This window comes from Vanellus vanellus (assembly GCF_965231255.1).
Source record: "Vanellus vanellus genome assembly, chromosome: Z".
NCBI classification, from domain to species: Eukaryota; Metazoa; Chordata; class Aves; order Charadriiformes; family Charadriidae; genus Vanellus; species Vanellus vanellus.
The window spans coordinates 52,665,665-52,680,235 of NC_138908.1; the positions used below are offsets into that span (position 1 = coordinate 52,665,665).

A 14,571-nucleotide genomic window follows, 5' to 3' on the forward strand; every position below is an offset into this window, starting at 1 on the left:
GGGCTGCACAGGGAAGAGTGTGGCCAGTAGGTCGAGGGACGTCATTCTCCCCCTCTACTCTGCACTGGTGAGGCCACAAGTGGAATACTGTATCCAGTTTTGGGCTCCCCAGTTCAAGAGGGACAGGGAACTGCTGGACCAAGTCCAGCGAAAGGCAACTAAGATGATTAAGGGCTTGGAGCATCTCCCTTATGAGGAAAGGCTGAGAGAGCTGGGACTCTTTAGCCTGGAGAAGAGAAGGCTGAGGGGAGACGTTATTAATGCTTACAAGTATCTAAAGGGTGGGTTGAAGGAGGATGGAGCCAGGCTCTTTCCAATGGTTCCCAGTAACAGGACGAGGGGTAACGGGCACAAGTTAGTACACAGGAAGTTCCGTTCAAATACACGGAAAAACTTCTTTACGGTGAGGGTGACAGAGCACTGGCACAGGCTGCCCAGGGAGGTTGTGGAGTCCCCTTCCCTGGAGATTTTCAAGACCCGCCTGGATGCAGTCCTGAGTAATGTGCTCTGGGCAATCCTGCTTTGGCAGGGGAGTTGGACTAGATGATCTCTAGAGGTCCCTTCCAACTCTGAAAATTCTGTGATTCTGTGATTCTGTGATTCTGTGAATTGTGACTGTGGTACTTGCACTTCAGAGAAAGTAGATTTTAAAAAACAAGGAAATGCATAGGACTGAAACTGTTATGGTTGCAAAGAAAGACTGTTACAAAACTGTTTATGGTTTGATAACAGAAATAAAAGACATTTTAGAAATGTAAGGGAATTTTCAGAAGCATTTGGTAAAGAAAAAAAACACGAGAAATTTAAAAAAAAAAAAACAAAAAAAAGAATAAAACAGAAAAGAAATACAGGAATAGGGAACAATAGAAAAAAAAGGAAGGTTTAGGTAGAAAACCAATCATCTGTATTTCAGCCATACTGAATTTTAAAGAGTTTCAAGAATGAAAAATGCACGGGGTCTTTCTCTGCACAGAGGAAGAATCATCAGAGATGAGTACGACAGACAGATAGCTGGACACTAATGAAGAGTACAGAGACATTCTGCTATTGACTCCCCTTCACCCCACATAATAATTCTCTTCTCTGTTTGCACTATTTCCAGCGTTCATCTCACTTCTGTCCATCATAATCATATCCCTTCCTGTTCCTCTCTGTTGGCATTAGCATGAGCACACACAGCAATCTCAGAATCTAAACACTATTGACGAGAAGTAAGTGGTTGGACCAGAAGCAGAACGAGAATGGAGACGTCAATTCGGAGTCTTAGATAAAAGATGAGGAGTCAGAATCACTGATGTTGCCTTATGGCATCAGGTTTTTTTTTTACAATTATCAGCAAAACCCAAAGCAACAGAAGAGGAAAAAAGTGGTGTGAATAGCGAGAAAGGAGATGTAGTTAGCAAATTTCAGTACAAAAAGGTCAGTTAGGAAAGCAATATCTTCTGAACATGGCCAAGATCAATACTGATGAATGGCCCAAATCTGGATGCAATGGACAATTGGGAGGGCAAGAACCTTACGCAACATACAAGACATCAAGAGACAACCACAACATAGTGAGATAAAACCCAATCTTACAAGGTCGACACATGGTATACACCTGAAAGACACTTCAAAAATGTGTTTCAGCACTGAGCAGTAGGTTACTGTTCTACGAACACAAGCACGCATCATATGAAGATCTGCAATTAATGCAGCCCAGGTGCTGTGTTTGTCTCCTACATGAAAAGTTTTGCCTGCAATGTTACTAGAATTGGATATATGATTGAACACAGTGGATTGAAACCAACAAAGTATACAATTCTGAAACCAAATAGATGCTCAAGAAAAGCCATTACTTCCTTTCATTTCAAATAATCAAGAAAAGAAAAATCTGTTCTACTTTTTTAATAGAGAAAGAAATTTAGCGCAAAACTTCTTCCTCAAAATCAGAACAGAACAGTATTGGCTGAAACTTTAAAATTTAAGTCACTCTGGAAAGCTGTGATGCCTGAAGTTATCAGAAGTCATGCTTGATGCAACTTCTGCAAATATTAGGAACAAGCTTTAAAAAAAAAATTAAATACTATGAAATATACCATAAACACACATACTTTTTTCATGGAAACTTGAGAATCTATCATTCTGAAATTTTTGCCTTTACATTAAAATTTTAAAACAATTTCTATTAATGCTTATGCTTAGGTTCAAACTAAACTGCACCTAAAGGAAGGAGTATTCTTCTCCTCAGTGTTGTACGTAAGGGCCAACAGATCCTACTACAATGCAAAAAGTATCACCTTTACACTGGTACTGTAGGCAGACACAAATTACTTAAAAAGCTCTGCATTTAATCACAGGCATCGGAGAGCTGGTGGCGGCAAGTTGTTTGTTTTCGTTGTAACATATCAAGCCACTGCATAGACCTTCATAGACAGGACTAGCATAATCTTTGCTAAAAGCTCTCTCAATCCCAATGAAAGCAAACCTCGCTGCAGCAAGTTTGGCAGACTTCCCAATCCTTAGTACACAAGTGGTCATCTTGATTTAAACAACAAAAAACAATCGTAACAGGCAAAGGAGCAACCCAATTACACTGGGCACAGGCTCAGCAGGACACATGTAAACCGAGTAGAAAACATAAAGAAAGCCTGGTTGGAGGAGAAAAGAAGCAATTTGAGTGAAGCAATTTCATTTAGTTTCTTAGAAAGGCTGTGCGGTCACAATTAAAGCTTTCATTCAATCATCTCAAGATATTAGAACTGAAATTCAGCACTGATTAATATATTTTCTATTTGTGCTAATATCTCATTGTGCTGACCCAATTTAGAAGCAGGATAAGAAATTAATGTAATTCTGCTGGAAACAACCAAAGCCACAGTCACAGCCTTTCAACGTACACTTGCCGATATATTTATGTCATTTGCATTAGTGACAGCTCTCTTCTTACAGATCTTTGGTTTCAAAAAGACAAACAATCTGCATTTTCTTTATGGTGCTTTCCTTCACAAGAATAAAAGAAGACAAAACAGGAAGGAGAGGGGAACAAAAAAAAACCCTCAAACTCCAAAGCTTTCTCCTTTATCCTATGTGGAAAAGTAAAGAAAGAGGGAATAAAAATACATCAAGCGTATGCAAGTTGCACAGCTTATACAGTCTCATTCTAGACATACTTGGCTACATATTTATGACAGTTCATGTGTTTGGCCTCCTGCTTGTGTGACACAAGTACATCTGCATTCAGTAATTCCCCTAGAGAGAGATCTCAGATCTGAGGAACCACCTTATTAGCCTGAGACAAGTCCAAGTAGCTTTCTGGGCAGCAACGTTTTAGACAAGAAATAGTTTCTGAAATTGGATTTTAACCTTGTAACTTTAGTGAGAAGTATTAATCATAAACACAATTGTCTCTAAAAAAAAATCATGTCTTCTAATAAACATTTTGTTTACAAGTACAGTTAATAACATTCAGTTTTAACATTGTGCTATATCTTTAGATGGTTACATTCTTCCAGTCCAAAATTCAACTGTTTACTGACTGCCAAAACCAAGGAAATCACAATGTATACTTTTCCAGTGACAGCGGCAATGAACAGGTCCTTGCAGAAGATACAGTAGTAAAATTAATCCTTATGTTAACTTTTACCACCCCTTTCTCTTCTGAAAAAGTCTCAGAATGTTTCTGTTGACACTAGTTTTATTGGTCTATTATGTTTATGATGAAATATTGTATTTCCCTAGAGCAACTATGCAGTATGAAGGGAGATGCTGGCTAGGAAACCACATCCAAATGACAAAAATTACTTGAAAAGCAGACTTACCAATTGTAAGTTCTCACTTTCATGAAGACAAGCTGTTTGGAGCTTGGACTTCAGGGCTGCAGTGTGAAGCTGATGAGATGCTGTTTCTCTCACTAACATGTCAATTCTGGAACTTGCAAGTTGGTAGACATCCATAAAACTTTTAATCATGGCCTTTAAAAAGTAAAATAAATCATCAGTGCCAGGCAGGCTATACTTAAATGCCAAATAGCATACATCCAAATTCATTACAGGAGACCTAACTTTTATTAATCAGACAAAGCAAACAAAGGTTGGAAGCCAGGCAAAATTTCAGTCTCAGAACTTAAACATTAAAAAGGTCTAACATGGGACTTTGTATTCCTTCTAAAACCTTAAATATTAATAGCATTGAAGAAAAGCAAATGACTGTGCACCCTAATTAGAAGGTGTTTTGATGAGCTGTTTTCAAACATGCAGTACTGCATTGAGCAGCTGATGCCATTTTTTGTTGTATCTAAATGCAAGACTCAGTGCAAGTTCAATTTCTGTTTACAAAGAATCACTATGCAGTTTCAGGTAAATGTTTATACTTTCAAAATGAGTCGAGTTACTAATCCTCCCACTCCATGTTAAAAAAAAAAAAAATTAATTTGGCAGAAACAAAAGATACACAGTAAACCTACAGACCTTTGAAAGCAAATAATCTGATTACAATATAGCTGGGAAAATATAATTGTTTTCATGTATATAGCAGAAGAATGTCCCAACCATGTAATATTGATCAGACTGATAATAAAGTTAGCAGCACAAGAGAGTACAAATGATTTGGCAGTACTGGCAACTTTATATCTACCCTAAATAGTGTAACACTGTTGAGATTATTGGTCTTCTTTACAACTGGTTAATCACATTTTATAAGTTATAGTTTTCCCTTCTGAAATGACCTGTAGTGAGTTTCTACTGTAAGAACATATTACAGATAATATGAAACTGGCCTTTTGAATGCAAGTTTGTGGTATAGACAAAAATAAACTTAGTACCACAACTAGGCATGGACAAAGACTTTTACTATTTTCCCTTCTTTGTTCTCAAACACACTACTGCTTTTCAGAACAAAAGTTAACATAGCTGAAACCAACCAAGTTATTTAATTGTCAAATGTAGAAAACAGCAGTGGCAAATTAACACCATCATATCTTTTCTCATCAGAAAGAATAAGAATACCCAAAATGTTTCACATACTATGGTGCTGGTCCTAAAAGTGTATTCACATAGCTCTAAGTCTGCCACTGTCAGCTCTGATCCTGCTTTTAAAATTTTTCATCCACATTCAACGTGACTAAAATGCTGCAGGTCTTCACAAACAATACCAAGCAAGAATGTGGATATATCTCACACCCCATATAAAACTGCCTGAGAGTCTTCACATGGCAACTGCCCACATGTTAAAAATTAGACATATGTTGAAATACGTCTATGGACTGGGCCTGTGACTCATAAACAAGGATTATACCAATGCGTCATAACAAGCTGTGTCTCAAATCTCACACAAAAAAAATCTTACGTGTTCCTTTGATTACTTCCCACATGATATTTAAAGGTATCGCTGAACTAGTGCGCATAGGGACGATTCCTTACCTTCTCCCTTTTACCTCTGCTACCACAAAGCTAGTGAAGCCACTAACCTATATAGCTTCACCCTATGTCTCCAGAGCCACTCTAAGTCCATGCCATGATCTGAAACAGCAGTTATTGATTCCTTGCTGCTCGACTCAGCTATTTCAATTGTTCTCTTGTTTAATGAGTTCAAAAATTTTCAATCTAGGAAAAATGTATTCATTCATGAGCTTTTATGTTCAGACGTGGCAAATACTTTTTCTAAGCCATCTAGCATTTTTGGTTTTTTTAGTCCAGAAGGAAGCAATTTCTCAGCTATTAACGATTCATTACAAACGTGGAAGGTAGCATTTATGCACCCATTAGTACACACTCCTTCCAGTATCTCCCAACTCCCTAGCAAGGAGTCAGGATCAGTTTAAATTTCTCTCACTCACTCAGGACCAGGTTAGGAAAAACAGTATTTTGGGGTCTTCCAGTGGGTGACGTGGAATCCTTGATAATGAGTGTGCAGAACATTTATTCTAAATGCCATCTGGAGGAAGGCAAATACTTTGGCTTTTAGATGTGCCATTGGAAGGCATTCATTTACATATGATTTTAAGTAACTAATGTCAGTCACAGATTGAGTCACAGATCTGTTTTCCACAATACAAAAGTTCCACTTATTAGAAAGCCTGATACACAGGGTTGGGCATAGAAGTCGGTCACTTGCATGTTATAAGATTCGTCACATAATGATTAAACATATCTCTAAAGGAGTTCAGAACTCTAATTTAGATCCCTCTTTGCTCATTACCGATACAAATATATCTGCAGCTCTGGAAACTGTTCCACGATCAACAAAGTCTGTTGACAGGATTTCAGAGAAGGCACATCTAGTTCTGCAGAATTTTTTTCCTCTCCTGCTAAGAAGTAGTATTTTCTTTTATTTTTAAGTACACAGAGGAGTAAGATATACACATAGCTTTTAAGTACAAATAGCAGTAAGATACTTCAGCGGCCCTCCTGATTAATTTTCGTAGCATAAAATTTGGCATTCATACACTTCTGCAGGATCTGGATTCAAGTGAGCACTTCTGGTTTTCAATGTGTTGATAATATTGTGACATGCAAACTGGGAACAGAACATAAAACAATAAAAATTTGTCTACCGTTACAAATAAAAATGTTTTAGAAATACACACCAGAAAATGACTACTGTTCAGAAAGGCCAGATGTATTGATCCGCAAATATTATAGGAACTAATACTGCAACTCAGACCACTTTAAAAGTTAAAACCTTTTCAGACAGATGAGAATTATAGGAAAGTTAGTGGGGAGAAGACTTAACCAAGGAGGCCACAGCAATAGTAGGGCTGAAGAATACTAATTTTAAACATTACTGGCTCTAGGTGTCCCTGCAAGAGGCTTGAACTAGATGACCTCCAGGGGGCCCTTCCAACCTCAACCAGTCTGAAATTTGGTGATTACAAAGTCTTCCTAAGGATGGAACGCAATTACAGTTAATAATGGTTGAAGTTTACACAGAACTGTCAATTTTAAGAGCAGAAATTGTAGTGACTTAACTCTGATTAATCAAAGAAAAAGAGGAATTAATCAGACAGCTGAATGGCTTTTTTCAGTGACCTCTTCCCCTTCCTTTTACTCCACACAATGCCTTATTTTATAAAGGATTTCACTATTATTTGAAGTTCTACATCATGTACTACTGATATGGCAGAAGATGGCAGAAGAGAACTATAACGGTAGGACTGTTTCCAGTGTCAAAAGTGTCTTCAGTGTGAGAGGAGACCCATGCTCCAACACTAAGTCAAGACACAGGCAGCTTCGTGAAAACAGATGCATGACTTTCCCAATAATTGGCTCCAACTCACAGGATAAATATATATTCATAAGGTTGGCATGGAGAAAGGATGCTTTTATGCTGAAGGTGCTGGACTAGGCACACAATTTGCAACAGTGCCCAAACCCATTTTCAAATATAAACCCCATTTTCAAATATAACTTTCAATGGACAAGTTATTTTAAGCCCAAGTACTTTTAAGGAACTTTTTTTACAGGTATTTATATATTTCAAACAGTATCCCCATCTGGAAAAAACCCTTTGACCACTTTAACTATCTTTGAATTCAAAGCAAATCGGAAAGTTTTGAAAAATTAAGGTAAGTGCTATTCACATGGTAAAGGAACAAAGTATTTTAAATTTCAGATCCTTATTTGTTTAAAAAAAGGGACTCTGAAGATTCTGAGCATTGCACACCTGACAATTTTGCCTACCTCCCCAGCTCGTACAAACAAGGCCAGAAGGCATTGCAAAACCATGTATGTGCACAGCCATCTACCAGTGCTCCTATACCCTGAATATACATCGATAATCACATAAATAGATAAAAGAAAACATATATAAGAAAACATATATAAAATTTAACAAAAATTAAACACATTTTAAGTGAAATTAACAGATAAGGTTTATTTCAAAGCAGCCGTAAGGAAGAAGGTCCTTATGATCTGTTCAAACATGTCTCATCTGTAATACAAGGGCGTGTAAAAATTTCTGGCTTACGCTACGGGCTGGTGAAGCTAAGAAACCTGAGTTGAGAGTAAAAAAGAGACAAACTAATTTGATGCTGTTTATACAATACAAACCAGGTGAACTGCAGAACAAACCAGCAAAATTTAAGCTGTGCTTTCTTTCTCCAGATTAATCTTTAAAAGGACTGAGAATACTTAACATTAAAGTCCTCCAGAGGACACGTAAAAACAATTTTTTCTAATATTCCCTCCATATAATTTTGAATAACCAGTCATTTTCTTGTTCTGTACAACATTTCTAGAACCAGTAATTTAAAGGTGTATAGTGTAGTAGATGCTTTAAAACAGCTTTTGCATGTATTACTGACTATAAATTTACAAGACTGGAAGACTCCAGTCTTCAGGAGTACTTTATTTAAAGCGAAAAATGGCTAATACTGACAAATTACACAACAATCTTTAAGGAAAATGAAACATGAAAAGAAAATAAACCTTTTTTTAAAAATTAATTTATGAAATTCAAAGGTTTCTCAAACTTCAACTGTTCTCAATTCAGTTATAGTAGAAACACATGACAAGAAATATACAGATCAGTATATGCAAATTAGCAGAAGACCTCTCATCAAAGTTTTCATGTATTTATTATACATTATAAAACCGACATTCTTAATTCCAAATTAAAACACTGTACATGTTGTCTCCCTCGCCCTCAGTGCTTGGCTAATGAGAACAAACACTGTTCAAAATAATTTTTATTTGGATTATGAATTACAAGTAATTGCAAATGGAAGTTTCCATTTAAAATTTTAGACTATTCCAAAGTTACAAATAACATACCAAGTGATTAAGAATAATTTTCTTTATTTTTATATCCACGTGATACCATTTACTCAGGATCTTATTGGGCCTGCTGTTATCAAAGAACTGTATCTCCTGTTTAGAAAGAACAAAACTAAAGGAAAGTGACCTTATGTGACATAATGCTTACTAAAAGCTACCAAACAGAATAACAGCCTGACAACATAAGCATGAAATTTGTAATGTCAGATGCAGCAGGTAGAATAACAAGACCATCCACTTCACACAATGTGGTTAAAAAAAAACAAAACAAAACAAAAAAAAACAACCAAAACCAAAAGTATAAAAAAAAAAAAGTCAAAATTTATGTTTGACTGTTGGAGTCTCGCTTCAGGAAATTCTTCAACTAAAACGAATGTTAGCAAGTAGTAAATTTACCTAAGGGCAACATACACAAAAAGATGAAAAAGAACAAGAGAAGGAATAATGAATGGACTTCAGAAGAATGAAATATTAAATCTAGTATAACAAAATGCTTAGATGAGAATCTGAAAAGACTGAGAATTTCATTTATGGTACAGAATTTGGCTGAAGTGCAGTTCGGGCAAAAGCAACTGGTGTGAAAACAAAACTCCGCAGAGTGGAGTTCTGCATGTAAAACGCCTGTCATTACTGCCTTGTTTCAAACTGATGTAAATAAGATTAGTTAAAACGAGTCCAGAAAACAAAACATACATCAATTACTTTTTGTTTTCAGAAGGAAGATTTCAGGATATTTATTATAGATTTAAGAGAGCTATATTTAGGGAAGAAAGCATTAAAATTCACTTCCCCCATACACTTTAGCATTTGAGAATCCATTCTGGCTGCCTTGACCCATAGTCCAAAATGTCTAGTGGCAACATCAGTGGAGGATGTAAATACAGCAGCTTCTCAGGCATCAGAAAAAAACCCCAGGGAAACAGCATTCAGCAAAATTGCACTTTTGCAGCTGTTTGGCACTTCTTTAATGATCTATTCTCCTTGTATCTCATTTCGACACTAAACTTTTTGTTGGGTTCCATTCAAGCGTGGCATGCACAATTTAAATGTGCCAAAAAGCAGGTCAGTTCTGTTACAACTTTTTTTTTTTTTTTTTTTTAACTGAAAGCTGACTCAGTGCCACACACGGGGCCTAACTCTATCCCCTTCGCTTCAATAACAATTACTTTACCCCGTAGGTCTCAGAGGATAGCCCAAGGGAATGAAGCTCTAAATAAAAAGGCTAGATTCTCTGCAAGAGGTAATGACATGACTTCCTACAAGAAAATTGAAAAGGAAGCATTGAAATTGACAGAGACTGAGGGGAAAGTGCTTCTACTGGAAACCACAGCAGATGGGCATAGCAACAATTGCCATGAAAATTATTACTAAGCAGAAGAATTTCAAAAATAACATCGACATTCTAGAAACTGATACATTAAGACCAATGTGTTTGTTGGTATGATCAGGTAAAAAGCATTCTGAGAATTCTATAGGAAAGGAGCTACCTTCAGCCTTGACCACTCCGAAATATCTCTGGACCATGCAAGAAAATTACCACTCAACAAAATTAAGGAAACACAGGTTTTTACAGGCCAATAATGTTTACATGCAAAGAGCACTCTCACTGCCTGTTGCACAAAGTCAGGCATAGCTGCACACAAAGCATAAAGGAAAAACAATCGCTGCCCCAAAGAACTTGTAGTTAAAGCTACAGCTACGGGAAAAATGCTACCAGTACATTGTACCCCTTCCCATCTTCTCACACAGTCTTGATACAAAAAGAACAAAAGTTTGTCAGGGAGGAATAGAATTTTCAAATAAATGGTTTTGGCAAGAAAGAAATGGAAACTGAAAGAAGTTTCAGGCTGGTACCCTTCCTTCAGCTTTCTCTTGCAGTGTATATTCGAGACATGGACGAAAGAAAGTGGGAGAGGTAGTCACTGAAAGTAATACAAATTCTGCGTTAAGTGCCTCAACTGTGAGCACAAAATTCTGGTTAGTGTGAGCACAACATATTACCACTGATGAGAGGAACTAAAGAGTATCAGTCACAACAGAAAAGCCAGGATCAGTTTTATCAAAAAAATGGCAGTGTCCCATCACACATTCAGCTTGAGGAGAAACAAGAGAGTAAAACTTCTCATCAAAATCCAGGTGAAATGTCAAGTGAAAGTACAAGTTGCCTGTATCTGGATGATGTTGCTTTTCGTCTATTGGAGTGACATCTTGGAACCAGAAAAGATGTACAAAAGCTGAAGTCTAGAATTCTGTTTTCAAAACTAAATTGATAGAAGTAAAATCCATTAAAAAAAAAAGCATATTATTTCTTATTTTTAAGGGACTCCTACATATGGGTAAGATATCCTCTATAAGCAAACCAATTTTCATAAATAAATGTTACCTAAACACTAGGTCTTAACTATCTGAAATCTAATGGATTAATCATAGGTGTATGTGTATGAGAACAATTTAAGGAAGGGAGAGAAGCAAACATTAATCTATCAAGTTACTAAGTAGGAAAATCTGAAGCAACTTCACATGGAAGGTATCTGTAAAATCTGAAAAACTCTTCCCTTCTTCTGAAATGCTGTCCACAAACTATTCAACGTAAGTAACAAACTCTATTATTTGCCAACAAAGTAGAAACAATGAGTTTACTGAAAATTAAAATACATATTTTTCATTGTTTTTAAAGAATGTTCTATTAGTTAAGACCAATTTAAATTACTTTCAGTAAAGAAGTATATTTTACAAACAAATAGATGCTATTGAGACTTTTATGAATCTTTTTAGAAACTCAGGAATAAATACTAGTTTGGTTTTAACCAGTGCAGAAAAAGTCTGTCACTGACTCCAACAGAAGAAAAAGATCACAAAATCTGGGTTCAGTATAGACATTTCCTTAACTGTCGACTGGAGCTACAAAGGGATATAGATCATTCCTTTCTGGCCACAAGAAGCAGCCTTTCAATTTTAGATTAAAACATTTTAAAACTGAATTAGATACAATATTTTACATATGCTTACAAGGGGTAAATGCATCCAGTTTGTATTTTCCATGCAAAAAGATGAAGACAATCTATGCTGTAGTTGCCATTTATTAGGAGAGACAAAGGTCTCTTCTGGCAGGTTTAGTCGATATGACAACTGCTATTATGTGGCTCATACATAAACCATCATTACTGAGTCCTAATCTTCATATCAGATTTTAGGTGAATGCTCAAGTCTAATGGAGCCCAGGGATTAGAAAACTGCACAAAGTTTTGTGATACAGTTACTTCATTTCCTTTGCTTTTCTTACAAAGTGCTCATGATCGCACTGCATTTTAGTTCCACGTCAATATTTCATCCTACATAAAGCAGTATTTTGTAGTTTTGTAAGAAAACTCTAAAGTATACTTGCTGGTTTGGATTGCAAACTAATTTTTTCATTTTGGCTTCTCACCAAAGCATCAGTTATGTTCACAAATTCATGATGCCACCACAGGAAAAAGCACCAGTCACTCTCTATAGGGAAAGTAATGACCTAGAAAAGCTGAACTGCATTCCTCAGGTGAATGGACAGACCCTTAATCTAATGTCCACTAACACATACAGGATGGACAGGTGTTCTCCAGTCATTCTGCTGAAACTCAAATGTTAGTAATATAACTAGCTTGCTTCTTGAACTGTATCAAAATTTGTATTTAAAAAAACTCAACACACAAATGGTTAGATTTTCAATCAGACTTGCCTTCAAGATCTGTTTTATGCCACGAAAATATTTTATTAGAAATTGCAGGGACAACAGCTCATTCCAAAATCTGAAGAGTCAAATGAAATTTAAAGAGCACAGTACACCTACTACTGACCTCCACAATAAGCATACAGATCAGCATCCCTCTTTCCAAAGCAAACGTCAGAGAATATTGGCAATGTCTGCCAAAAGCGGTACTGACACTGAGCTTGACAACTTGCTATCCTTAAGCTTCGTATGAAATAAAGAAAATATTTTCCTCCCAAAGTTTGCTTTTAACCATTAGAATCTGAGGAAGAAGAATGAATAAAATGATCCCTGTCGTCTCTGAGTATCTAGTTCTACTAACAATGGATGTACTGCTGAAGAAAACTCTTATTGGGAAAAACTGATTCTGTTTGTCCATCTTCTTGGCATTTGTCATATAGGTGACAGATTAGCTCAACTCAGAAAGGTATAAATCGCAATCAACACATGCTAAACACAAACTAAAAACTGGACGAGTGAGACTCCACTACACTGAAGCCGGGGCCTCTTCCGTGCAAGAGGTCAACAAGCTAAGTGAGAAAGCTGCTCACATGGAACAGCTTGAAAGACAAAGAGAAGAAGAAACAAACTTTTCTGCTGGCTGAGCTCTGGTTGTCCTTGCTTAGACCAACAATTCAAGATGCGTTGTTACACGATGAGCTTTTTTAGACAGTATTTTGGAAGACGTTGATTTTCTGCTTTGTCTTCAGCAAATGCACCAAGTGTCTTTTCATTAAACGGAAACTTATCATCAGACTGCAGAATAGGATTTGAATTATTAGGTCGGGAGCCTGGCAAATAAGGAGTAGGCTGTTATGGTCTATTCCCCTGTCCACCCAACAGTCAACAATTAGATCCAATTCCTTAGAAGCATAAGAGATCAAGTGACTTTCTGAATTCTATTCATGAAATTGGATGTATACAGCAACCCTGAAAGGAGAAAACTAAGGACAACAGGCACTGGTGAGATGAGTTGGCTAGACAGCATGAAATATTCTTCAACAACAGGATCAGAACTAAAATACCCCATATCACAGGCCATCTAGTTACGCTAGATTAAGTCCTTTTTGGTCTTCCTTTTTTACTGGATTTGGTAATGACTGCAGGCACAGCAACATCATGTGCTTTACTGGTGACCTTAATGGTGGATCAACAAAAGAAGCTGCTTCTTATCCAAGGATCCCAGGCTATCCTAACTTATAAACAGCCTGGAGCACAGCATTTTCTAAACTGCCTCTGATGTGAATTGGTTACTACTTCCTTATCCATTTTTCAGAGCTGGACCACTACTTGCAGTTAGGTCATTTATGAGCAATTGTGCCTACGGATGTTGGTAACATTGAGAAATCACTTCCACAGCTTACCAAATCTTCTGTTACCAAATCTTCTGATGATTTCTACTGTTTTTCACCTTCTTGTAGTGGAGAAATGAGGAAAGTAACTTGAAAAGAAACAACTACTGATGGAGTGGCAAAGAATGAGAGGTGATTATGACAGATGATGCTAAAACATGATTAGCATAAAGAAGGTAAACTGGGAATATTTATTAACATTAACATATTAAAATTAAATGAAGCAGCAGAAACCATTTTCAAAACAAACACAGAAAACAGTTTTTCAGAAATTGTGTAGTTAAGCTGTGGAAGTCCCTTCCACAAGTCATGTGCATGCTTAACTTTACATGGGTTCAAAAAGCAATGGTGCAATACATGGCTGTTGAATACAAAAATAAGAATTTTGTTTCAGGAGGTCCTTGAACTAAAATGGTGGAGTCTGGGAGAAATTCTGGAGACATTTTAGCCCTGCTTCTTATACTCTTCTGTTTGTTTTTTTGTTTTTTTTTTTCCCACTTTCCCCTGTCCAACCTGTTTTTAAGCAGGGACAACCAGATTTACAGCTATTCTGTGTGTCCTCTAGACATTAAATGTTTACTCAGTCCCACAGTTTATTTCCCAAAGAAGTAAAATTTGCAGCAAGTCTGTGGAATAAATGCAAAACAAATCAAGCATCTAGGATGCCAAGGTACAGACAAACATCACATTCTGACACGTACGAGGCGCTCTGCTCAAAACC

The 14,571-nt window shown here is 36.7% G+C and overlaps 1 protein-coding gene across 1 annotated transcript in view; it reads right to left on the reverse strand.

The window, feature by feature from the left end:
* CCDC171 (coiled-coil domain containing 171) overlaps positions 1 to 14,571 on the reverse strand; it is a gene marked incomplete at its 5' end in the record, with an annotated part of 155,787 nt that overhangs the window by 21,412 nt on the left and 119,804 nt on the right. Inside the window, 1 exon segment of the mRNA XM_082497984.1 lies at positions 3,801 to 3,953. Within this exon segment, the coding sequence (XP_082354110.1) occupies positions 3,801 to 3,953 (153 nt within the window).